The sequence below is a fragment of the Eptatretus burgeri genome, chromosome 8, assembly GCF_056783735.1.
Source record: "Eptatretus burgeri isolate ZD-2024b chromosome 8, Ebu_testis_v1, whole genome shotgun sequence".
Classification (NCBI taxonomy): domain Eukaryota; kingdom Metazoa; phylum Chordata; class Myxini; order Myxiniformes; family Myxinidae; genus Eptatretus; species Eptatretus burgeri.
This window is the reverse complement of record NC_140968.1, coordinates 95,697,836-95,724,543: the sequence shown is the minus strand read 5'-3', so window position 1 is coordinate 95,724,543 and position 26,708 is coordinate 95,697,836. Positions and strand designations below refer to the sequence as shown.

General features: G+C 43.7%; 1 protein-coding gene across 1 annotated transcript; it reads right to left on the bottom strand.

Moving 5' to 3' along the window:
- Window positions 1-114: 114 nt before the first annotated feature.
- LOC147022320 (myosin light polypeptide 6-like) lies at window positions 115-26,708 on the bottom strand. The gene is made up of 6 exons (XM_085893093.1): window positions 26,511-26,708; window positions 26,367-26,394; window positions 12,785-12,928; window positions 12,126-12,299; window positions 11,194-11,271; window positions 115-490 (listed from the first exon to the last, which is right to left on the bottom strand). Exons 1-6 carry the CDS (start codon window positions 26,511-26,513, stop codon window positions 462-464), a joined length of 456 nt encoding a protein of 151 aa, XP_085749219.1. The 5' UTR covers window positions 26,514-26,708; the 3' UTR covers window positions 115-461.

Sequence of the window (26,708 nt, the reverse complement as noted above, 5' to 3'; positions counted from 1 at the left end):
TTTGTTCAATATATGGAGCTTTCTGATGCCTAGGATCTGTAATAAAAAATTGTATTAATGTCAAAGTCATGACCAATTGTAACTTAATAGTAAGATTACAGACAAACTAGCAAATACAAAACACCAGCGTTTACATTTTATTTGCACAGGAAGAACAAAAAAAAAACAACTTCCTTGTTGTTCAAGAAAGACGTAGAAAAGACAGTGCACAAAATTAAAGCAAAGTCAACCCAGACAGTTAAAAATGCAGTGCCTGAACTGCCAATTTAAGTCCAAATATTAATAATAATAATAATAAAAATAATAACAACAACAATAACAATAGGAATGACCATTTGCCCCCAAGAATATCAAAAGCAATTATTTAAAACCCAAAATTAGAAGCAAGCAGCAAAACACAGGAGCCTACGCGGGTAACCCGTGGTTCGGTGACAGGTGTGGAGAGTCCAGTGAACGCCACATCAGCCACTCAAGATTTGATTCACGAGGTCTGTGAACAAATGGAAGGACAAGCACGTTACAAATAGGTACGTAAGGCTACTCTTGCACTTATAACCAATCAGTATGAGAGAGTTGCATCGTCACACACATTCATTTGAGCGATCTGCTCAGTGCATGGAGGAGTTCGCACATAAATTGTGTGCCGTATGAGGACGTGAGGAGGTATGATTGTGCTTTTACACAAATAACAAGATGAACAAGTCAAACGCAGGATGTGGATTTGAACATCAGATTACATCGTGAGCAATACGCTCATGTAGGAATGCAAAAACAACCCAAGTCCAACACATAGGGGCCCTCCAAAACAATAATCTATCTCCATTCTCACCTCCCATTTTGGTCACAATCAGTTTTCAAGAAAGAGCTCCAATTTTTATTCTGCTTGGTGTCTTGGTCTTTTTCTATCAGGTTTTATTTAGCAGGGTATAATTTGATTTACAATCATGGGTGAAACTGCATAACTTTTGTAAAGAGGAAAAAAATTAGATTTTCCTTTTTACTCCTGGCTCTGGGGGGTGTTTGTGTACATGACTTTGAGCGTTACCCTAATTATTTTTTGTTCTATATGCCAAGACCTTCAAAAAAAGTTTGGGTAACACCTCCAGATCAAGTACGTTTTTTTGTGACTGTGTTTGACATGTACTCTGAAGATCCCTCAGTGAAGGACATTGAGAGAATGAGGTGATGTGATACTCTTCCAATTGAGCACAGTTCTATTGAACCAGGAACACCTCTACCAAAAAAGATGGAAACTTTCTGGCCCTCAAACATCAACAAGCTTCTTTTGGAGAAGTGCATCTATTGTCATCTTCGAGAAAATGCTCCTGAAACTCGTCAATACCCCACTGTGGTTTGCCAGGTAACCAAAGAAGATGATAATTGGCAGTGTCATCGCTCACAAAGGTGAAGAAAATGTGATGGCCCATCTTCAATCATCTTTAGAAGAAGCTGACTTCCGTATACCTCTTCATGTCTTGGACTCACTAAAGGCAGGACACAAAGTATGTGTTGTCATCTCAAATGACACTGATGTCATTGTTGCCCTGCTCTAGCACATACCAGTCTTCCAGCAGCACAACCCATTGAGCAGCTGTGGGTGCGAGCTGGAGTGGGTGACACCACTCGGTATGTGCCTCTTCATACCTTGTTCCAGCGTGTGGGTCATCAGCTCTGTGCAGTACTACCAGCTGTGCATAGCCTTACAGGGTGTGACATCACAAGTAGAATTGGATCAAAGAAGGCAGCTTTGCAGGTAGAGCCAGAAAAGTTTCTCAAACACTTTTGGAGATCACCAACCCTCTCTCCATCATTAATTCACAATGCTGAGCATTACTTGGTGAAGGTGCTGAAAAGTGGAAGTGATGTTACAAATTTCGATGATCTCTGAGCAGAGATGTTCTATTTCAACAAAAGTAGTTCTCTTCAGAACCTGCCTCCAACAAGCCAGGGACTTCTACCTCATATCCTACGTTGATTCTTTAATGCTTACACTACCATGCATACCTTGGACAGCCATACTGATCCTGAAACTGTTGAGTCACTGAAGCCAGAGGATTGTGGCTATGAGTATGAGCAGGGTCAGCTAATACCTGCAACATTGTGGAAAATCCTTCCTGCCCATTGGTCTGTATTCTGTACTTGTGATAAGTGTGCTTGGTCAACTTGCTCTTGCAGGATGGCTGGGGTCAGATTTTGCAGATTCTGTCGGTGCAAAAAAACATCACCCTACTGCAAAAATCCAATTGCTTAATGTGATTCTCGAGAATTCTGCAACTTTATGTGGAGATGACTGTTTGAGCTTTGCATTATATTCTTACAGTTGATTTATGTGTATTATGTAGTGTATGTAGCAATATTAGTTTTAGTCGTATGTAGCATAGGTAGTGTAGTACTTAGAACATGTTATAAATCTTGAATGTTGGATGAGTGATAATTCAAGAAAATGTATCAACAACACATTAGAACAATTTTACCTGGACTTTATTAGCGAGTTTGTAGTAATGTATACTGAACAAAAATATAAACGCACCAAGCGATTGTTACTATTTTACCTCGAACTCATTAATACTAAATCTTCACAACAATTTGGTTATAGAATCCATGACAATTGAACATTAAATTTCAAAGAGTTCCTTGCGAATTCTGGCGACAGTCTTTGCGCTACAACAGCCGACACAACCGAGGTGTCACTGTCAGAGTTCACACAGTCAGTAGCGGGTGTTGGCCTCCCTCAAGCGGTTACGCACTGTCTGGGCTGAAATGCGCCTGTTATGCAGCCCGACAGTCTCATCGGCAGTCCTCGTGGCCGGTCGGAGTCGATCCCGGAGATGTTGCAGCCTCATGTGACGATCCTGACCGGCGGTGGTCACACGTGGTCGCCGGGCATGTGGGCGGTTCACGGTGCTTCCAGTCTCTGAGGCGCGTTCTCAGGCGGCTAATGGTGGAGTGGTGGACATTGAAGTGTGCTGCAACGGCCCGTACTGACGTCCCAGCATTCAGCATGCCAATGGCACGCTCCCTCAAGATTTGTGACATCTGTGGCATGTTGACATTTGGCACCAGTCCACATTTTGGGGAGGCCTTTTATAGGGCAAGCTATAGGGAGTGTTTGTGTCCTGGTCAAGCCCCATGGTGCTCATGGGGAGGATTACTCAACGTGTGAGTCCACACACTCAGAGTGGTCAATTTCAATGGGAACATCTGTCTTGAGCAAAACAAAGGAACCATTGCTCAAACATATCATCGGTTTGACCATTTTCCCATAATGGCAATCTTGACTTAGATATTTAGGTTGGTGCGTTTATATTTTTGTTCAGTATACTTGTAACTCGTATTATAATGCAGTGTGTTTACTGTAGTTTTCTAGAAAACTATCCAGGTGCATGTATGTATGCAGTAAATTATGTAGTGTGTGTAATAATATTAGTACTAGTGGTATGTAGCATATGTAATGTAGCATTTAGAACAAGTTATCTTGAATGCTGGATGAGTGATAATTCAAGAAAATATATCAACAAGTCAGGAACGTATTGAGCTATTTTGCAGCAATGTGTATGTAACTAATTGTATTGATGTATGTGCACCACTGTATTAATGGTTGTTTCAAAACTTATTTCAATGTGTAAACATTAAAATTCTGAAATTAATATTGCTTTTGACTTGTTTTAATAGATAGGCTCGAGGGAGTGGGAAGGATATTATTAATTAAGTTAGAGTTTCATCTTGAATATTGTTCTGCATTCTAAATTTTCAATATTTTCACAGCAATTTTGGAATTATTAATAAGTAGATAAACTCCAAAAATGTAACCAATTAATTTCTTGTGGTCAAAAACCCATATATACATGTAGTATCAAAATTCAACTTCCCATGCCATTTAGTTGAGTAGATATCAGCATGTGATGAAATTCTGTAAAAGTGGCCATTTGGGGGCAGGGGTGACTTTGGTTTACAATGAGCTTTTTTCAATATTTTGGCATTATGCGAAGTAGATCAACTACAAAAACTACAAAAAATTTATCAATGAATTCTTGGGGTCAATAACCTATATTAAGTAAAAAAAATCAACTTCCCATGCCATTTAGTTGAGGAGATATCATCATTTGATGAAATGCTGTAAAAGTGGCCATTTGGGGGAAGGGGTGACTTTAGTTTACAATGAGCTCTATGGTCATCACACATAGCCCCATTGTGATAATATGAAAATTGAATTGCTCAGTGAACTTAATAATGAAACATTTGGCCAAATTTTATAGCTCTACTTACAATATTAAGTCATTCAGAGACCATCAAATTTTGAGCTACTTTCAACTTGAAAGCTATTTTTGACTAAAATTACGTAAAACATGGTCATTTTCTTCTGTAAACCAAGTTTTAAGAGAATAAATAATGCTAAAATGTGTGAAGCAATGCATAAGTAATTGAAGTAAATCAAAATCAATAATTTATGGCTGTTTACTAATGATTTATTCCATCTAAACCCAATATGGACATTTTGGTTCAATTATAGTTTGCTCATAGCCAACTGGGAATCCAAGATGGACCCTACAGAGAAAATGCACTTGATCTGGAGGTGTTACCCAAACTTTTTTTGAAGGTCTTGGCATATAGAACAAAAAAAATAGGGTGACGCTCCAAAAGAGTTATGTACACAAACACCCCCCCCCCCAGAGCCTATACTATTTGGGGTCCAGAAGTATGCTCCCCTGGAAATTTTTGAAAAATTTATGTCAACATATGCATTTTGGGGGTGATCCTGTCCATATTGTAAATTTTGCAAATGAAAGTGATATTTGGGGAAGAAATATTTTTTGTTTTTTTCACCTAAACATTCATTGCTATGCCTGGTGTTTGCTTAATAGTTAAGGTGGTGGGCTTGGGATCCAAGGATCCTGAGTTCAAATCCCTCTTGGCTGTTGAATCAACACCAGGTGGGGTTGACTGCCTGTCATCCTTCTGAGGTTGGCAAAATGAATGCCAGCATGCTGGTATCCTGTGGCGGAGTGGCGACCCATCCAGGATCGTACCCAATAGCCAAGGAGACTACTGAGGCAGCACCAACGCTCTGCACAGAGTATGGTCCCAATGGATGGATGGATTCATTGCTGGAGTCTGGTGTTGGCTTAATGGTTTGGGTGGCTGACTTAAGATCTTGGGTTTGAGCCCCTCTCCTACTGTTGAATTAACACCAGGCTTGTTGACTCAGCCCATCATCCTTCTGAGGTTAGCAAAATGAGTAACAGCGGGCACTGCAGATCAAAGCTTTCTTCTTCTCTCTTCCAAAATATGCATTTGCTTTCTTCTCAGAAACTACATGCAATTCCGATGAAACTTGACCACCATCTTCACCACCCATGATATACCAAAGTTTGTTCACGACATTAAAAAGAAAATTGGGGTTGAAGAGGTTCTACAGTGGGTGGGGGTGGGGGGGGACCCCAAAATATGTATTTGCTTTCTTTTCTGAGGCCACACACAATTTTGAAGAAACTTGACAACCTTTCTCACCTGTGATGTACCAAGGTTTGTTGATGGCATTACAAGAAAAAATCCATACGTATTTACTTTCTTCTCCATTATATTGTTGCGGAAATGGCCCTTAGTGTGTTATTAAATATAGGATTAGCCCAGATCCCCCATTAAATGCATGTTTAGCCAGGTTTTTCGGTAATTGGACGTCACATGTGTGTCGGGAGGTGTCACAGGCTGTTATTTGTTCGTGCAGTGGTGGTGTACCGAGAGGTTCTTCTTCTTCCTTCCTCTCTCCAGACAATAGTCCCCGCCCAGCGCTCTGAGAGGGGGAGTGGCCGAGAGAAAGAAGTGAAACAGGCGACGAGCGCCGAGAAAGAGGAAGTGAAACAGAGGCGACGAGCGCCGAGAAAGAGGAAGTGAAACAGAGGCGACGAGTGCCGAGAAAGAAGTGAAACTGCAGTCGGCTGAGAGGCGAGCAGTCGGCCGAGAGGCGAGGGGGAAACTGAGCGCGCAGAGTCTGCCATTTTTGGCAGTGTGAGAGGCTGCCTGCACATCGAGTCGGCGATCGACTTTTATGAGGACATCGACAAGTTCATCCGGAGTCCAGTGACGGAGCCTCTGACTGTCACTACTCACCTCACGGCTCGACGACGTCTTGGAATCCCATGGACCCAGCCTGCGGAGCCCAACACCTCAATTTGGCCTGAAATGGTGAACAGGCCAGGCCTGGACTTGTATGCTGGACCTTGTGAGAAATCAGCTGAAACCCAGCATCGATCTGACGGTCTTGTGCCGTCGACCTTGCGTGGAGGCAGCGTGCGCAAGCGGTGCCGGGAGAAGGAGGACGAGCGCCATTTTGCCACGCGGCGTGTTTGAGCTTGGGCGCTCGAATCCGTAGACATCGGCTTGTCACGAGCCACATTCGTGCCTTTGACACTTTCCTCTCATCCATGAAACATCACCAAGTACTCTTGTTTTGTCTGCATGCTGTCCGTGTCTTGTCTGCATGTTGTTTAAGGTTTATCTTGTTAGGGACCCCTTCGAAACCCGTAATCCGTAGCTCCCGAGTTAGGCCAAGGTCACATTTGCCACAGCGGCCGTGGGGTCTCCAAAATCTGCGGCCACTACCAATTATACAGCGGCCGCAGTATTTCCACGGTCACACAATGTAGCAGTCACATATGTTTTTATTTTTCGGGGAGCCGCACGGCCTATTTAGAAATCGTGGAGACCAAAAACGGGGGGGTGCCGTACGGTCTTTGATTTGACGTCTCACGGTGACCTTAGGGTGTCGCTGCGGCGGCCATATAATTTTCAAGGCAGAGGCAAGGTAGCCTCAAGGCGACCGCAGGGGGACCCTAAGGCGAACGTGCGGCCAGACGGACGGTAACGAGTGGGTATATATACCAGTTCTTTTTTTTTACTGAAATAAAAATATACCAGTATATATAACTGAATATACTGGAGTATCGGCAGAAAGTGGACGCAGCGACGCGCTGTTCTGGCACATGCTCCCATACCTGACCTGACTGTTGCGAATTCGCGGCCGCCGGCGTGCGAACGGCCACGTAACTCGAATCGTGGCACGTCGCCCACCGGACGGACAATTCTGTCGTGACCCTCTCGGAACAATGCTGGGAGCTAGTCACGGGTGGGGGTTTAACCTCACGACGATCGTGCCAATTGCCCACCCGCGCAGGATAGGGTTGCTCGCCAAATTCGATCTACCTAAGTACCTGCGCGAATGGTCGACCGGGCGATCGTACCACGCCACAGGCCGACTCCAGACACGAACCGCTTAAGTGGTCCGTTCCATGCTACAGTGATAACCGAGCGGTGTTATCGTCGGCCTTGACGGTTCCGTTTAATTACCGGGATGTTGAACCCACTACGAACCCCTTAGTGATGCAAGATGGAGATTCAAATGGAGAAAAAAAGAAGCGAAACGGGCACAGTTCAACATGCAAGCATTTTATTACGCGACACACGGAAAGCACGTATATACAGCCATACACAAAAAGCAAAGGCAAGAAGAAAACAGTTGACACCGACCTAACGCGTACAGACGGCAACACTTACACAGTTTTACTTCACAGACGGCGCCAACACACATTTACACAAAAGCAAAATAAGGAAGCCAACATCACAGACAAGGAGGCAGACAGGCCCGTAGGCCAAATGTGCGTGGGACCTAGAGGAGCGGCCAGGTCCGCGAGACCGGGGAGGTCGTACCCGCGTCCTCGTGACGCGTTGGCGGGCAAGCCGCAAAATGTCCGCACCGCTGTGCCCCGACTCAGTGCCCCTGGCGTGCTCGTTGGCACCACGTTTGGGGTGGGGGAGGAACGGGGCCCCCTTTGCACTATCTCAGCGCGGGGGAAAGGGAAATTGTTGATGCCCTAGGGGAGGGGAGTGGCTGGCTGGCTTGGGTCCCACGACGAGACGAGCGATCCCCCACACCGCAACCTCGTTGCTGACCGCCGTCCTCCTTGCCTCGGACCCGAGCTTCCTTGCCCCGACCCGCCGCTTGCAGCTCCACCGCGCACTCCACCTCTTCCGGCTCAACTCTCAACGACGCTCTCCAATGCTCAACGCTCCACGCTTCTCGCTCAACTCCCCCAGTTCCACACTCTCCTCGCGAGTCGCCTTCCGCTCGCACCTTTATAGTTCTCAGGAGGCGCCGATATGCAAATTCCCGGATCAGAACGCGATTGGAGGCGGGGACACACCGCCCCCCTCGCCCCCAGTCAGCCATTGGCCGGCAAAAAATGGGCGTGAACCTTCCCTGATCCTAAAATTTGCATAGACAGACATGGACGGAATTCACCGACACGCGCCTGGAGGTGGGGCCAAGCTGCCTCGCGCTTGCCCATTGGACGGAGGAGAAGTGGGCGTGAAGCATTCCTGATCCGCGGATCGACGCGTTCGGCCTCCATGGCCGAACAGCTCCGGTAACACGACGTTTGGTGTTGACTGGTGGTGTTTGGGAATGGCCGTGGAAGCGATGATGTGGGATGAAGTTGTGAAGGTAAAGGCGAAGGTGGTGGTGTTTGCGAATGGTTGGAGAAGCGATGATATGGTAGCGCAGGTGGTGGAGGTGGCGTCGTTGTAGTGTGGTTGGCGCTGTGGTGGGGATGGCGTGGTTGTTGAGATGCTGTTTGTTTGAAATAAAAGATAGAGAAAGAAAAACGACTAACTCAAGGATCGCAGCCAGAATGGATCACATAAATTCCCTCTATACAACGGGTTTGGGCTAACTACACATGTATCTATGGAGATGTCTCACCTGAGGGTCCTTTTTGGTGTAATGCGAATTTCCACAACCGTAACAATACTATAACTATAATATACTGTGGTGCCCCCAGAATCTGAATGCCCCATTGTTTGAACAAATTGGAATCCGAACAATTTTTGAGAAAATTTTGCCCTAAAAACCTGATACATTTTAAAAAACCGAACACAGCGTGGCGTTCATGTTTGTTCACGTGTCTCCCCCACCTGTTCGAGCCGCATCTTCGCGCTTTGTTCATTCAGTTCGTCGGTGGAAATACTCGTGTGTCGATCGATACTTTAGGCCTCAGTCACATTTGCTCTATGGCGAGGATACGGCGGCCGTACGCCCTCTGAATTGACAAACGTGTGGCGGCCGCAGAGAAACTGAGGTGGCCTCAGGGTGGCCCTACGCCGTATGGCTATATTTTACAGGTCGTAAGGTCACCGTGGAATTATAACTTTTTTCATTTCTACGTTCGCCGTAGAAATTCGACAAGCCGAAACAAAAGAACTGGTTAAAAAAAAAAAAAAATTAACCCATCCGTTACCGTCCGTCTGGCCGCACGTTCGGCTTAGGGTCCCCCTGCGGGTACCTTGCGTCTGCCTTGAAAATTCTATGGCTGCCGCAGGAACGCCCTAAGGTCACCGTGCGACATCAAATCAAAGACCGTACGGTCTTTGTTAAAGACCGTACGGTCTTTAAATATATCTGTGATCCTATGTTATGTTAAATATATCTGTGAGGTTATTTGTCATCATTCCTGTCGGTCCACCTATCACTGGTACAACTTTGGCATTCTTCAGCTTCCACGATCTTCTCACTTCATTCTTGACGTCTTGGTGTTTGGTCATTTTCTTGATTTCTGAATTGTTTTTTCCAAAGCACTGGTATTAGCATCTCAATCAGTAATGCCCTCTCTCTTTTTTTGTACCCAGTATGATATCTGGTCGCATCGCTTTGTTTTCGATGTTCACACTCGATGGGATCATTAGTTCGTACGTGAGTGGTACTTCCATGTTTTCAGTGATTACTTTTACTCCATGTTCCCACAAATTTTCTGGAACTGGAATATCAAAATTTTTGCAAATGTGGCAGCAGATTACATTATGAAGTCTGTTGTCGTTGTGTGTACAGCTGTTCTGATACAAGTTTGTTTTTGTGTATGTGTGTGTTCAGTCATTAAGCACAACATATCATTCTATTTACTTACCTGACCACCACCCCTCATCTTCCTCTGTCTCTCACTCCCCTCCCTCCCGTGGGATAGCAACGTTTGGTGAGGCATAGCTCTCCCCACTTGCACATAGCTCACCCCACTCCATAGCTTCCCCTCCCTCCAGCCTGCCTCCTTTCCCCTTCCTCCTCCCCTCTCAACCCCCCTCCTTAATACCCCACCCCCCCCCCAATCAGCAAAGTGACAGGTTGTATTTGCTGGTATGTAATCTATATATTACTAAAACTCTCATCTTGTATGTATGTTCCTGAAATACAGCCAAAACGGTACACGAAAGTGCAAAAATTTTTGGCCCATCTTACTCACCATTCTCCTGTGGTGTGCAGCATCAAGTTCCGTTAAAATCGGGCAACGAAAAAAATTAAAAAATTAATTCCTGATTCAGTCAAGTACTCTTCGGGAGAATTTGATCAATGCAAACAACCTCAGCGGTATAGTTCGCTGGAGTTATCTTTTTATTTAAATGATGTTTTTAATCAACCGCTGTTACAACGGGAACCCAACGGGTTCGCGGGTCATCTAGTACATTACTAAAATTCTCATCTTGTATGTATGCATGTATATTCCTGAAATACAGCCAAAACGGTACACAATAGCGCACAAATTTTAGGGCCACCTTACTCACCATTCGCCTGCGGTATGCAGTATCAAGTTTCGTTCAATTCGGGCAACGGAAAAAATTTTTTTTTTTAAAATCAACTCCCGATTCAGTCAAGTAATCCTCGGAAGAATTTGATCAATGCAAACAACCTCAGCAGTATCGTTCGCTGGAGCTATCTTTTTTTTTTCTTGAAATGATTTATTTTAAAATCTCAAACATTTAGTATAGCCAAAGAAGGATTTATTTTTAAGCATAAAATAAGCATCGCCTTTTTGATCTAATACTTCCGTGTTCATTAATAAATAAAATTGTGTTTAGAAGATTATGTAAATAATTCCTTCGACTTTCTTTTCTCCGTTTTTTTTTTTTTCACATTGACGCGCAATATCAAGTATCGTTCAAATTGGGCAACAAAAAAATTATAAAAAAATCTATTCCCGACTCAGTCAACTAGTCTTCGGGATTATTTGATCAATGCAAACAACCTCAGTGGTATTGTTCGCTGGAGCTATCTTTTTTTTTTAATGATTTTTTTATCAACCGCTGACAACGGGACTCCAACGGGTTCACGAGTCGTCTCGTAAATATATATAAATAACAGGACTGCAGACAGACCTTCGTAGTTGATGCAGCCATTACCATCCTCATGGCCAGCAAGTAGCTGTTCTATCTCATCCTCACTCATTTTCTCTCCTGCCAAATACAATCGCAAAATATCCTAACATCAGAGCGAATGTAAACACAAATCACAAAATCTATGAAAAACAATTGGACACATTGGCTACAACCTGGGGAGGAGGAAACCTGCAAACCAAAAAAACAAAAGTGACAGCCAAGCACAAAATCTCATAGCAAAAACAAACAAACATTTTAAACATAAATTATAATATATTAAAGGCTTATGACTTTACTCTTATAATAGTTTTAAAGCACATCATTTGGTGCACATTTGATGGGACGGCCATTTTTCCCGTCCCATCTCTCCGTATGGAGTACTACCGTTCTCCATGATACAGCTGTTGCTGCAGTTACTCACAAAAGCTGAGCAATTGATAAAGCAAAGTGACACCAACTGCAATGTGTGTACAATGTATCAAGACTGGAATCGACAAGTTCTGTTTTTGGTAAAATGGCCACTTGCTCGATCTGCAAGTGGTCAATCCACCAAAATCTGGGGAGGCTTTAGATTGTGCTCGTTTTGAACCTTGGGAGCCCATGATGAGCAAAATGCACAGCACGAGGTAAAATCGGCCATTCCTGGGTTACAAGCAACTGCTGCAAGGAATGCTAACAAATGTGTGACCCACCTTTGTTATCTGCATACATCTCCTCAGATAAAAGCACAACTAAGCAGATGCTAACGACAGAAAAAGTTTGTCTGAAAGGCTGTGCGTACAAAGGCAAATACATAAATTTAGAGTACAGCAAAAAGTCTGAAAGAAAGAAAAAATACGAGACATATCGAATCAAATGAGCAATTTCCCAAAAGGTGGGAAAATCAGGTGTTCTACAACTACAATCTCGTAGCTTCATCAAATTGTACATACCAAGGGTGCCCAGGACGTGTCTGAGTTCAGCTGCCATTACAGTTCCATTGCCATCTTTGTCAAAGACCCGTAGACCCTCTACAAACTCCTCGAGTGAGCCGAGCTCCTTGCACTTGCTTATGGCATGGAACATGGGCAGGAACTGCTCAAAATCCAAGTACTTGGACTGCATCTCTGCACAGTGACACACAGCACAAAGGAGCACATTCAACAGACTTGTGACACATGAGAGAGGAGAGTGCTGTCATTTGGAGCATGTAACCAACATTGCTTGCCAAATCACATTTATCGTGGTTTGTAAACCAGGAATGAAGCAGTTGGAGCAAGTTAGAGAATGACCATTCCATTGAAAAGAAAAGGAAAAAAAAATCAAAATAATAATTGAAATTTAAAAAAAATTTCCAATTGTCACATCAAAAGTAGAAGTGTGACATGTCCTGTCAATCTATGGAACCAACTGAAAACGTTTAAATTAGTCAAGAGTTGCAGCAGATGAAAGATCACAACAACAAAAAATCAATATAAAGGTTGAACAAACAATGGAATAAAATATTTAAAAAACAATTTTTTTCCAAGTTGTTCGTAATGTATATCAAGTCCGCGCAGATGAGCTCCAAAAAAGGAGGGGTGGGTGGAGAGTGGAGGAGGAAAGGGCTTACCATCTTTCCTTGGGTTTCCCAGCAGTTTGTCCACCTCTGCATTGGTGGGGTTCATGCCCAGGGCACGCATCAGGTCCCCACATTGGCAATACTGAATCTTCCCCTCCCCAGAGCGGTCAAACAAAGCGAACGCATCCCTGAATTCTAGAAACACACATAACCATCAAGCAGCAAACAATGTACATCTGTCAGGTGTTTGTCGTACAAACATTTAAACACGCAGCGAATAATTTGCAAGTGGTGTTTCAGACGAAGAGCACAGAATAAGAAGAAGAAGAAGAATTAATAAGAAGAATAAATAACAAACTATCATTTAAAAGCAAATGTGTGAAAAATCCCAAAAAGATAACATTTATTATACCATTTTACAAATGGTATAATGAAACTCAAAACTACCATTTTGGATCAATAATGAAGAGCATTATTGATTCACTGTATGAATCCAGGGGAAAATCATGCACTCATCTTCTGTGAGTAGCATACAGGGAAGCTATTCCCTCCCCAGTCCCCAAACCCCACACAGCACCCCTCATGTTATGGTGATTTTATTTATCCAAGGTGCCAAAGGTCGATGGGGAAATGTGATGATGACCAAGATCGGCTGTATTTAGAGACTTCTGATGAGGCGATCCTTCCAGGATGAAGAGTCCTCCATCATTTCAAGTTATTCCTTGATAAATCAGAAGTACGAACAGCCAGCAAAAGGCCTTTGGCTTTAGCTGAATTGAGTGTTGCTTATATTTTGAACAAGAATCAGAAAATGAACCTGTAGTTCATCTGTACTTTGGCTCTGAATTCATCCCAAACAGACAGTACCAGTCAAAAGTTTGGACACACCTACTCAATCAAGGGTTTTTCTTTATTTTTACTATTTTCTACATTGTAGAATAATAGTGAAGACATCAAAACTATGAAATAACACAAATGGAATTATGTAGTAACCAAAAAAAGTTAAACAAATCAAAGTATATTTTACATTTTAGATTATTCAAAGTAGCCACTCTTTGCCTTGATGACAGCTTTGCACACTCTTGGCATTCTCTCAACCAGCTTCATGAGGTAGACACCTGGAATGCTTTTCTAATAATAGGTGTGCCTTGTTAAAAGTACATTTATGGAATTTCTTTCCTTCTCAACGCGTTTGAGCCAATCAATTGTGTTGTGACAAGGTAGGGTTGGGAAACAGTCAATAACCCTATTTGGTAAAAGTCACTTATTTTGTCTGTACTGCAGTAGTCCATATTATGACAAGAACAACTCAACGAAGCAAAGAGAAAGGACAGCCCATCATTACTTTATGACATGAAGGTCAGTCAATCTGGAAAATTTCAAGAACTTTGAAAATTTCTTCAAGTGCAGTCGCAAAAACCATCAAGCGCTATGATGAGCCTGGCTCTCATGAGGACTGCCACAGGAAAGGAAGACCCAGAGTTACCTCAACTGCAGAGGATACGTTTATTAGAGTTACCAACCTCAGAAATCACCAATTAACTGCACCTCAGATTGCAGCCTAAGTAACACACTCATTTCAATATCAACTGTTCAGAGGAGATTGTGTGAATTAGGCCTTCACGGTCGAATTGCTGCAAAGAAACCACTACTGAAGGAGACCAATAAGGAGGAGAGACTTGCTCGGGTCAAGAAACACGAGCAATGGACATTAGACCAGTGGAAATCTGTGCTTTGGTCTGACGAGTCCAAATTTGAGATTTTTGGTTCCAATGGCCGTGTCTTTGTGAGACGCAGAGGTGGTCGGATGATCTCTGCATGTGTGGTTCCCACCATGAAGCATGGAGGAGGAGGTGTGATGGTGTGGGGGTGCTTTGCTGGTGACAATGTCAGCGATTTATTTCGAATTCAAGGTACACTTAACCAGCATGGCTACCACAACATTCTGCAGTGATACACCATCCCATCTGGTTTGCGCTTTGTGGGACCATCATTTGTTTTTCAACAGGACAATGACCCAAAACACACCTCCAGGCTGTGTAAGGGCTATTTGACCAAGAAAGAGTGATGGAGTGCTGCATCAGATGACCTGGCCTCCACAATTACCCAACCTAAACCCAATTGACATGGTTTGGGATGAGTTGGACCACAGAGTGAACGAAAGGCAGCCAGCAAGTGCTCAGCATATGTGGGAACTCCTTCAAGACTGTTGGAAAAGCATTCCAGGTGACTACCTCACGAAGCTGGTTGAGAGAATGCCAAGAGTGTGCAAAGCTGTCATCAAGGCAAAGGGTGGCTGCTTTGAAGAATCTAAAATATACTTTCATTTGTTGAACACTTTTTTTTGGTTCCGACGTAATTAATCTCCGCCATCGAAGATGGACGGAGGTTACTGTTTTCACCCGTCTGTTTGTTTGTTTGTGAACAGTATTACGGAAAAACTGGACGGATTTCGACGAAACTTGGTGGGGGATTAGGTATGATCCAAGGATCATGCCATTAGATTTTGGACTTGGTCCAAAGTCCAATATGGCCGCTATGGCGGCCATTTTGAAAAAAATATTTGAATTTTTGTTTTTGCATTTCTACATGTTTTGTGATTTCCAACCAAAAAAAAAAATTGTTAGAGAAAAAAACAAACAAAATTTTGCAACTTTTTTCAAAAAAATTTCGATTTTATTTGAAGAATATTTGAATTTTGTTTTGCATTTCTACATGTTTGAAGTGATTTCCAACCCCCCCAAAAAATTTAGAAATTTTGCAACTTTTTTTTCAAAAAAATTTCGATTTTTTTTTTTTGGGCATTTCCACATGCGCGTCGATCTAGTTTAGTTTATTCGATCGTGGTTCAGTGGAGTCTGATCCATTTTGACCTACAATGAATAGGATATCAGGTTAACTTAAGTGACCCAGCAGTATTGACGGCGGAGGTTTTGCACTCTACCGAGTGCTCCCCCTCTAGTTCCACATGTGTTATTTCAGTTTTGATGTGTTCACTATTATTCTACAATGTAGAAAATAGTAAGAATAAAGAAAAACCCTTGAATGAGTAGGTGTGTCCAAACTTTTGACTGGTACTATATATGTGCAGAAAGGAGATAATTGTCACACTTTTTGCCTGTCTGACAGTAAAACAAGATTGAACAAGAACTACGTTGTCGATGGCACACCATCGCATATTCCCGCGCGCACCGCTTTGTCCCATTAATGCAAGGTGAAATTTTATCTTGCAAAATGGATTGACTATTCTTTTCTATTTGATGTGCTTTATGACCAAATACTTACGATGTTTACGAAATCAGAAGTCATTGCAAGCATGTCAACATTTCATGAAACATTCATTTCACACTGTCCAGCAATATAGAACTGTGCATCAATTTAATCATAGGAATGAACTATGCATAATATTAACTATAATTATTCATAATCAATTAGATAAATACAGTAAAACCTGTGACTGTCACTCATGGGGGGCCACATAAGTAAGTTCTTTATAAAAGAATTTACCATGTACAATGGTAAATACACTTTAAAACTAGAGGGGGAGCACTCTGTAGAGTGCAAAACCTCCGCCGCCAATACTGCTGGGTCACTTAAGAGAACCTGATATCCTATTCATTGTAGGTCATAACGGATCAGACTCTACTGAACCACGATTGAATAAACATAACTAGATCGACGCGCATGTAGAAATGCCCCCCCCCCAAAAAAAAATCGAAATTTTTTTGAAAAAAAGTTGCAAAATTTTATGGTTTTTTTTTTTTTTTTGACCAAGTCCAAAATCTAATGGCATGATCCTTGGACCATACCTAATCCCCCCACCAAGTTTTGTCGAAATCCGTCCAGGAGTTTTTCCGTAATACTGTTCACAAACAAACAGACAGGGGTGAAAACAGTAACCTCCATCCATCTTCGATAGCGGAGGTTAAAAATCAGTCCCCATGACCCCACCCTCTCTGGCCCGGCCCCAAGGGGCCATATCAAAAATCCGACAGTTGTGCACTTCCCCATACATATATCTATGTCCCAAAGTTTCAAGTTCCTATCTCAAACGGTGTAGGAGGAGCTATTTTGATCCCCTACCCCCCAAGCACCCTCTGATCATCATGTGTTTAAAAAAATGTTGTTAAATGTATAACTCATGAATATGTTTGATTTAAAAAGCTATAAGAATTTTTTTTTTTTAATCGACCTCCATGACCCCAACCCCTCTGGCCCGGCCCCTCGGGGTCATATCAAAAATCCGAAAGTGTTGTGCACTTCCCCATACATATATCTACTATGTCCCAAAGTTTCAAATTCCTATTTCAAACGGTGTAGGAGGAGTTACAGGGTAAGACGGACGGACGGACAGCGGAGACAATCACAATATTCCCGCTTTTCTTCGAAAGCGCGGGAATAAAAACATTCCAAACAGGAAACTTGCTGTTTTTAAGGTGGCAAACATGGGACCCTAAGGTCCCGAGTTCACATCTCGCTCAGTCGTTGCATTAATACCAGGTGGGGTTGACTCAGCCTGTTATCCTTCTGAGGTTGGCAAAATGAGTACCAGCTTGCTGGGATGATTGAGCCATTTGAGTATACTGCGTCGGAGTGGCGACCCATCCAGGATTGTGCCCAATAGCCCAGGTCCCTGCTTCTCAAGATAGCATGGTGAAAGGTGTTCTATGAACTCTAGTGTTTTCTTTACAAATAATGTACCGCCATTCCTCAGTTTACAAATTTTCGCAACAACGCCATTGACAAAGTAGGAACCATTTTTCTATTTACGAAGTTAATTTTCGTATTAACGAATTTCAGACATGCCATGAACACACAACTCACTTCTCCGCATAGGTGTGTGGTATCGCACTGCACACAGTATCAGGAGGACCTCGCTGTTTGTGGATTTGCTCCATTGCATTAAATTTATTCAATTTGCGGTCAACGAGCTCGAATTACCACAGTTTGGAGAACTATTTTCCACATTTATTCACCTAATTAACACGCGACAACGCAATAACCCTCTCAAATCCCACATCATCATCTTTATTTGCATGCATTTTCTCGAGTTCTGTTAACCATCCTCAATCTTTGGTTTTATAAACGAATGGGAAAACCATTTTTGATTGACGGATTTTCGCTCAACACCAATTTCTAGGAACGCATCCCCATCGTAAATAAAGAGCCACGTATGAATATCGACTGATCCCATGTTGCACAAACTCCATCTATCTATAATTCCAGAAACCCGTGTGTCTGTGTGTGTCTGTGTGTGTGTGTGTGTGTGTGTGTGTGTGTGTGTGTGTGTGTGTGTGTGTGTGTGTGTGTGTGTGTGTGTGTGTGTGTGTGTGTGTGTGTGTGTGTCTGCGACCGCCGTTTCTCGACGACCACCGGTCCGATCTCATTGAAACTTGCCAGGAATTTTGCCGGGGACCCGCAGATGTGCCTTTGAGGTTTGATATCGATCGGACGAGCAGTTCCCAAGTTACGGCCATTTTACTGCTTTTTCAGTGTTGAAAAGGTGTATATATATGGCAGCTGAAGGTGTCGTTCCACCTTCTCACCTTATCATGCCAATTTTTTCCCAAATTATTAATAACCGGACGACCACCAGTCCGATCAGATTGAAACTTGCTAGGAATATTGCCTGGGACCCGCGGATGTGCCTTTTCAAGGTTTGATATCGATCGGACGAGCGCTTCCCAAGTTATGGCCACTTATCTGTCGACCAATGACAGGACACGGTGCAATAACATCACGAATGACGTAACAATTAATGTTCATTTATTTATTACATTTTTTTTGTACGATTGACGGTCCGATCTGATTGAAACTTGCCAGGAATATTGCTGGGGACCCGTGGATGTGCCTTTTCAAGGTTTGATATGAATCGGATAAGCAGTTCCCAAGTTACGGCCATTTATCTGTCGACCAATGACGAGACACGGTGCTATGACATCACGAATGACGTCACAATTAATGTTCATTTATTTATTACATTTTTTTTGCAGGATTGACGGTCCGATCTGATTGAAACTTGCCAGGAATATTGCTGGGGATCCGCGGATGTGCCTTTTCGAGGTTTGATATTAATCGGACGAGCGGTTTCCAAGTTACGGCCATATATCTGTTGACCAATATGAGAGATATATATATATATATATAGGAGGGGTGAGACTAGGGGTGAGAGAGAGAGAGAGGAGGCGGCGAGAGAGGGGGGTGAGTGGGGGCGAGAGAGGAGGGGCGAGACTAGGGGGGAGCGAGGAGGGGCGAGAGAGAGGGGCATCAATTCTTCTTCATTTGAAATGACGTCACAATTGACGCTGGAAACCTGAATATGTTTCCCAGGTGTGTCCCAAGTTATGGCCATTTATGATACGGTTGGTCCGATCTAATTGAAATAATGTCCCAATCCAGTCATCGTTTACGCACCTACGGGCCCGTACTCGTAATAGAAATTCACGACTGTCATAGTTTCTATGGTAACAAGCTTTCTACGTGCAAGAGAACACCAAGCCGTCGAAATTGAGTGGTGATGGAACAGAAGAAGTGGTGTGAACACTGTCGACTGTAGATAATTAGTCATAGTAGTGGCTAACGTGGAAAGAAGTCAAAACGATACTAGCTCATGGACACGGCAGAACCAAGCTCTTCCAGACATAGTTGGCCATGCTGTGGATTGCATACCATGCATGCATCCTGTGTCAGACTAACAGACGAGCCGTTACAATGCCCTGCCAAATCCAAAAGAAACTAGAAGGGCACTCGGCGCGCATACCTCCGGCACATAATGCCCGATCCACGAGAACATATCGGGCCCACTACATCTTTGAAATATCATGCAATACAGCACTCGATCGTTTTTCACCCAATCTCTCAATGGTGAAGAATCACTTTTAAAATTAAATAATTCTCGTGTAAAGATCCGGATTCAGCTCTTCACCAAAATCAAATCAGTTCGTCCTCGTCACACACCCAACCTGTCCACAAAATTTAATCGAGTCCATCCACAACTTTTTTGAGATATCCTGTACAGACAAACAGACAAAAAGGGGTGAAAACATAACCTCCTTCATCTTCGCTGGTGGAGGTAATAATGTAGGAGCTGGATACATGTACATTGCCAAAAGTCTGCATTCAGTTCCTGGAACTGTATAAATGTCTGTAGATGTAGCAACACAACGAGACCCAAGATCCGGAATATAAGTGACATTACATGACAACAAAGCAGCCTGGCACAAAATGTGTCAACACAACATTTAAGCAGCACTATGAACTTGGAAAGTGTACACAAAAAGGAATCTGAAGGATTAAATGAGCCAATCTGTGAAAACTCGGACCATTCCTAAAAATAAACAGAGGGGAATCTAGAATCGGTTGTCTGTGACAGTGCTGCTGATCCTGCTGCCCTTCATAAGGCATCGACATTCGATCGTGGTTTTAAACTATGGAAATGTGCAACAAAGAGAAAAATTTTGTTGAAGCAAGCAGGTGAATATCGATTCGTAAAAGCACGCAAACTGTTCGACAATGCTGTATAAACGAGCACAATAGCTGGAAAGGGACTGTTTGGCAAAATCAACAAACGGCACACAGCTCAGGCTATGGTTTTCACCTGTTCCAGGAACTTGGTGTCCAGGATGTACTGGTACATACAACAAAGGTGTAAAAATCGAATACTGGCATCAATCAATAATGAAGGCAAGCAAGTTCATCTAGCATTTCACAAATATGTTGTGGGAGCACTTAAAATAAATAAATAAGTCTAATCAGGATTTTGACAACGAAGCACAAACACCAGCAAAAGCTGCCAAAATCATCCACCGAGATGTCTTCAAAATAAAGCAGACAATCATTGGACGATTTCCTGCCGACTGCCAGGAGCAATCTGTACCCGACTCTCAAAAATCCCAGGTAAGCATGATATTGGATTTGGTAGACATCAAAAAATCTTCTGCAATGAACCCCCAAATCTCGTGCATCTCAATCAATCTCGTGGTGTGAAACAACATGAAAGCCAGATACAGCTCGGCTCCCACTACGACGTTACATCGGCACAACAGTACTCATCTGATCTATACTGAATATAAGATCCGTGGAGTGACAAGAGTATAATGTGTTTGTGTCCCTCCTGATCATGTACGTACTTGCAATCTCTACAACAGACATTCCGAACAAACATTCCGTATGTGCAATGGATGACGGAGGAAATGGTTGAACGTCCTCAAAACCTGTCGCAACACGTGCTCAAAACAGCAGTTGTCGATAACATAGACCATAATACTTGCTCCACGACAGTAAGAGCCAAATTTAATGTCACCGACATTTCTTTGATGCAGCAACTAACAATGGAAGGCCAAAGTTTACCAAATGATGTCCCAGTACTTGAGGGAAGTGAGAAGACGAGCACAATTTCTGCAATGCCAATGTCATACACAATTGTACCTCCAGTTGCTTCAACAAGAAAAGATCACCTCGTGCCTCATACAGTTGGCCGAGCGAAACAGGATATACCCAATCAGAGAAATGCATTAGCAAACGAGAACAGCACTCAGAGTGGATACCTCCACCACGCTGAACAGTTTACGTTTTGTATCCCACCGACAGGTCGGATCTGCAACCGGACTTGAACCAAAATCTAATCGGCTTTTTCTTGTCACCTACCAAACCTATCTGTCAACAATGCTTTGAGATAGCATTTTTTTGGCCCCATCTCTCATGGTGAAGAATCACTGAAAAATTATCGTGTCTGGATCTGAATCTTAACCAAAAACAACAATTAGTCCTTGCCATACACCCAACCTATCCACCAAATTTCATCTGAATCTGTCTAACACTTTTTAACATATCCTACTCATCGAGACAGACAGCGGTGAAAACACAACTTCCGTCCACCTTCGGTGGCGTCGGTAAGGCATATGAATGGTTGTAAAAAATATCTGAGACAGTTTATTTAAATAAATAAATAAAAACAGATAAACAAGGATGACTATCTCATGATCAGCAGATCATGCATGGTTGCAGCCACCGTTAAATTATCCGACAACAAGAAGTTGCTCGAATGTTGCTGCTTCTATAAAGTGCGCAATCGGTTGCCACGATCCAACATTCTGTAAACGTAAAGGCAGGTGTTCAGGACCTGAATCCAGATCAGGTGCCACTGCTCGTCATTGACCAGCCCCTGTACTATTGCAAAAACAATTCAGTGGAACTCTCTTAGCACTCGTGGGGAAGAAGATTTATCATCATGTTTTGTTGACTGCACATCAAAATGTCAACATTCAAGATCTCAGCTTGCACGGAGTCATTGCACAATGGCTATCTGCACTGCTGGTATTGCTGCTAATGGCGAAGCGGATTCCATGATCAAGGCTGCACATCTTACTAACACAGGACACGTCCATCATCAAATCGCAGCAGCTGGCCTCTTCATCCAGACAACACCAAGCACGCGACACCCACAAAGACTCGTGGCCAAACAATCCTTTGGAATCGACAGCATGGTGTGAGAAAATGTCAACCGAACAATCTTCAGTTCAGTGTTGGTCACTTATTCTTCAACTGGAACTTTGCGCAGTTTGACTGGTCAGGTCAATTCGTGAAGGAGACTTCTCAAAGTACCTGGAATCAATGGTACAGCCGACACCATCGGTATTTAGACTGGATCACATCAATTATGCCCGATGACTCTCCATTCGTGCAAGACACACGTGTTCCTTACCAGTGAAGCACCCAGCAGTACACAAAGCATTTTTTGGGGGAGGGTTTGCAGCACACAAGCCAAAGCGTCCGGTCTCTGCTATGACTAGTTCAGGCCCACGAACAGTGCAACGCTCTGCTGAAAGGTGATGGTGGTGCAATGTGGACTGAACAGCAGGGTCGAGGGACAAAATAGAATGGGGTACCCTTTGGTGTCGGCAGACAAGAAATTGCTTCTTCCTTGAAGCCCACGAAAAGCAAAAGCATCGTCTGTTTCATGCACTGAACGGGTGCGAGAGGACATCATTCTTCTCAGGGAAGGGCAAAAAGTCAGCACGGGACACATGGTGTGCGTTTCCAGATGACAAAGATGCATTTCTGACACTGGCAGATGCTCCGACACTTTCCTAACATGTCACTAATCGAACGGTTCGTGGTTCTTTGGTGTAATAGAACCAGTGGGATGTGCAAGGTAACATCTGTTCTCCAGAAAATCACGAGTCCTTGAGCACATCCCACCGACACAGGCAGTTCTCAAACAGCACATCCTGCCAGTTAACCAAGGACGACATGTATGAGGGCAGGCACTGCAAAGAGATCCAAAATGACCTCATCCTATACATCGGATTTGGGGGGGGGGGGAAAGATTAGTTCTCATGGGAACCAAAGTGGACAACTCTGGGACCAGCTCAAGAAGTGCGCCATGACCTGCTCCACCGCAACTGTAAAAAGGCGTGAAGGGGTCATCTGTGCAGGTGCTAAAGGCTCGTCCGAAGTGCATTGGTCTCTGTTAGTGTAAAGAAAACTGCTGCAGGCAGAACAATGGGTTAGCCATGACACTAATATGCTTTCTCAGCCCTTTGACCCTGCCCAGCAACCTCCTCGTGGTTAAACTCAGTCTCTGATGACTGCACACCTGCACTCTTTTCCAGTTTGTGGAACCACCTTCCTGAGGCTGTTAAATCCCACTCTTCAAGCAAGTGGTACAACACCATGTTGCATCATCAGTACCTGTGATATTTTCTATCCTGATTAACCCAACTTGCCCAAACCCACCAGAGTTGCAGGGTACTGTTTTTCCTCCCTCTCTTTTCATGTCCGTTCCTTCGCTTGTGTCCAATTGTGGGCCCAATGGTCAGTACGTTGTCATTTAATCCTCTGTCTCCTTGTTCTTCGACACATATTGTACACAAAAAGCTTCTCGTGTAAATACAAAATCAGCTGTTCTGATGCAAAACAGGCCGATGGCTCGTTAAAACGCATCCAACTTGATGTGTGCAGGACCATATTAGCTTTGCCAGCTATGGGAGAACGTTTTTACCTTCGTTACCAAAAATGGATGGAAATTATGTTTTCACTTCTGTTCGTTTGTCTGCCTGTGAGCAGGATATGTCAAACAGTTGTGGACGGATTCAGACGAAACTTGGTGGACATGTTTGGTGTGTGACAAGGACGAATCGATTTGATTTTGGTAAACATCCGGATTCAAGAATAGTTTAATTTTTAGCTCGCCTGTTTGAAAAACAGAGAGCTATAGCGATACCTCCGGCATGAGCGTCAGCATCAGCGTGAGCGTCAGCATGTTAAAGTTTTTGGTGCAAGTTATTTTTTCCTTTCTAATGTTTTAATCTACCACACAATTTTTGAAATGACCAATATATATATGGGGGCGTATTATGTGATACCGGTCGTCCGTCCGGTCTCTCCGTCCGTTCCTGTCCGCACTCTAACTCCAAAAGTTTTCAACTTTCGTATTTGGTACATAGGTATAGACTGTGGAGAAGGTGTGTCGCGACATACGTTCGTCATCTAAAGTGGTTGCCAGGGCAACCAGGATGCTGTTTTCCATGTAGTAGCACAATTATGTTTCTACCTCCTTGTCCGGGCGTATATTGTGCTCACTTGCGCTCTTGTTACTGATTACAATATACAAATACATATATTGCTTTAAAATTATTTGGATCAGACTTCACTGCAATCCTTTATAAAAAAATATTAGACGCCTTTTAAAAACGATAAATGTATAAACAGGCGAGCATTGGGTGGCTTTGACACCAACTCTCTGGTTTGTTAAGTGGACAAGATCATGACAAAACTTGGTGGATCAGTTGGGTAGGTGACAAGAACAAGCCAATTAGAATTTGGTGTGTGAAAAGGATGATCTGGATTTCGATCAGGCTCATCAGTGGAATACAAAATGTAAACTGTTCATCCTGGCGGAGGTATGCGCTCCACCGAGTGCTGTTCATCCTGGCGGAGGTATGCACTCCACCGAGTGCCGTTCATCGTGGCGGAGGTATGCGCTCTACCGAGTGCCGTTCATCGTGGCGGAGGTATGCGCTCTACCGAGTGCCGTTCATCCTGGTGGAGGTATGCACTCTACCGAGTGCCGTTCATCCTGGCGGAGGTATGCGCTCCACCGAGTGCTGTTCATCCTGGCGGAGGTATGTGCTCTACCGAGTGCCGTTCATCCTGGCGGAGGTATGCGCTCCACCGAGTGCTGTTCATCCTGGCGGAGGTATGCGCTCCACCGAGTGCCGTTCATCCTGGCGGAGGTATGCGCTCTACCGAGTGCCGTTCATCCTGGTGGAGGTATGCGCTCCACCGAGTGCTGTTCATCCTGGCGGAGGTATGCGCTCCACCGAGTGCTGTTCATCCTGGCGGAGGTATGCGCTCTACCGAGTGCCGTTCAACCTGACAGTTTGCAAATGTGACAATAAAATGGAACATGGAAAGAATGGTTGACAGAGGCATCGATCTTTGCCTGTGTTTAGCATTCGTAACAGGTTGGCGTTACGGGAACGGAAGCCTGCCCGTAACAACTGTGGTTCAGAAGGCAAGATAAGATAAGATAAGATAAGGCAGAAGGATGGATAAGAACGTAAAGGTGGAACAAAATGCCCAATGTACAGCAGGATCTGTCCTCAAGGTACACAAATCGAGAACTTTGCAAAAAAATCTAAAAATTAAAAGGAGTTTTAAACCAAACAAGAAACGGATACTTCGATATCGCGCGGCTGGGGGCAGTCAAAGTCTAGGTTAAGAATGATGAAACAATTTTGCAGTTATAAAATTTAAACGTAGACACGGTGAATTAGCATGCATGATGGGAAGAGTTGCGACGTTGGACAAATTTCTATTTATAGCCCTCAGATCAAAGGGATTACGCTGCCATAAGTGTGACAGAAGACACAGGACCGAATAGCCAATTATATAACAGCGCGATGTCACTGCTCTGTAATAAAGAGTGAAGCAACTATGAATGGATCAAAAGCAAAACGTGAAAGCAAGGTGTTCAGGTGGAATTTACAGCTTCATCGGAATATAAATGGTACTACCAAAAGGGTGACACGTGTGAGCCAAAGCGTGTAAAGAGAACACAAAAGGAGTAAACTGTGCAAAGAGGAAACCACAGCGGTTTACAGAGCAGCTAACCCGCTGGCCGGCCCCGATAAAGGCAGATCCGGGGCGGAGACCATGCAAAAGTGCTCGTTGTCATGGTGTGCGAGTCAAGAACGCTCACACAAATCGTCACGGATTGTGACGTCACAGAACGTGACGTCACAGTCTGGCCGCAGCCACACCCCTCGGGATTCGTAGTTCCCGCTCAAAGTTCCATCATATCTTTTCACCCCTGGTTCCCCCCCCCCTCCTCTCCTCCTCCTCCTCATACGATCCAGCCTTCCTTTCTGCAAACACAACCCTCAAACCAAAAATGTGTTTTGCTAAAACGCGGGAAAGTGTGAAGAGACGAAGCAGAGATGAGGAAACCTCTCGATTTCACGTCACTCAGTCGCAGGTCTCTTCCACAGGAGGTAAACGTCCCCAGTGGATGTGATAAATGACGTATCGTTACAAATGTCTGAAGGAGTCGGTTTCAGACCGGGATTGCTGGGATGGAGGGAGGGAGGTGGGGGGGGGGGGTCAGTGAAGAGATGGGAGTCGCACTTACCGGCAATCTGGTCCTCGTTATAATCAGACTGTAACAAACAAGACGAGACAACAAAATTATTTCGATAAACTTAAAGAAGCATAAGGAAAGGAAGCGGCAAACATTAACCAAAAACGCTTAGACATGCGAGAAAGCCGCACCCACCATGATGGTGTTTGTGGAGGAACCAAACCGCCGTGAAGGCTCATGGGAAAAAAAAAAAACATTCCCTTGTCGTGAAATTAAATTTTACTTTCTTCTCTCCATAATTTAAACTAAACATGTTCCATCGATGATTAAATTTGTCTTCAAAGCTCAATTTCCCGTTCAGACAAAGGACCATATATCCGTTTCGAACGCGAG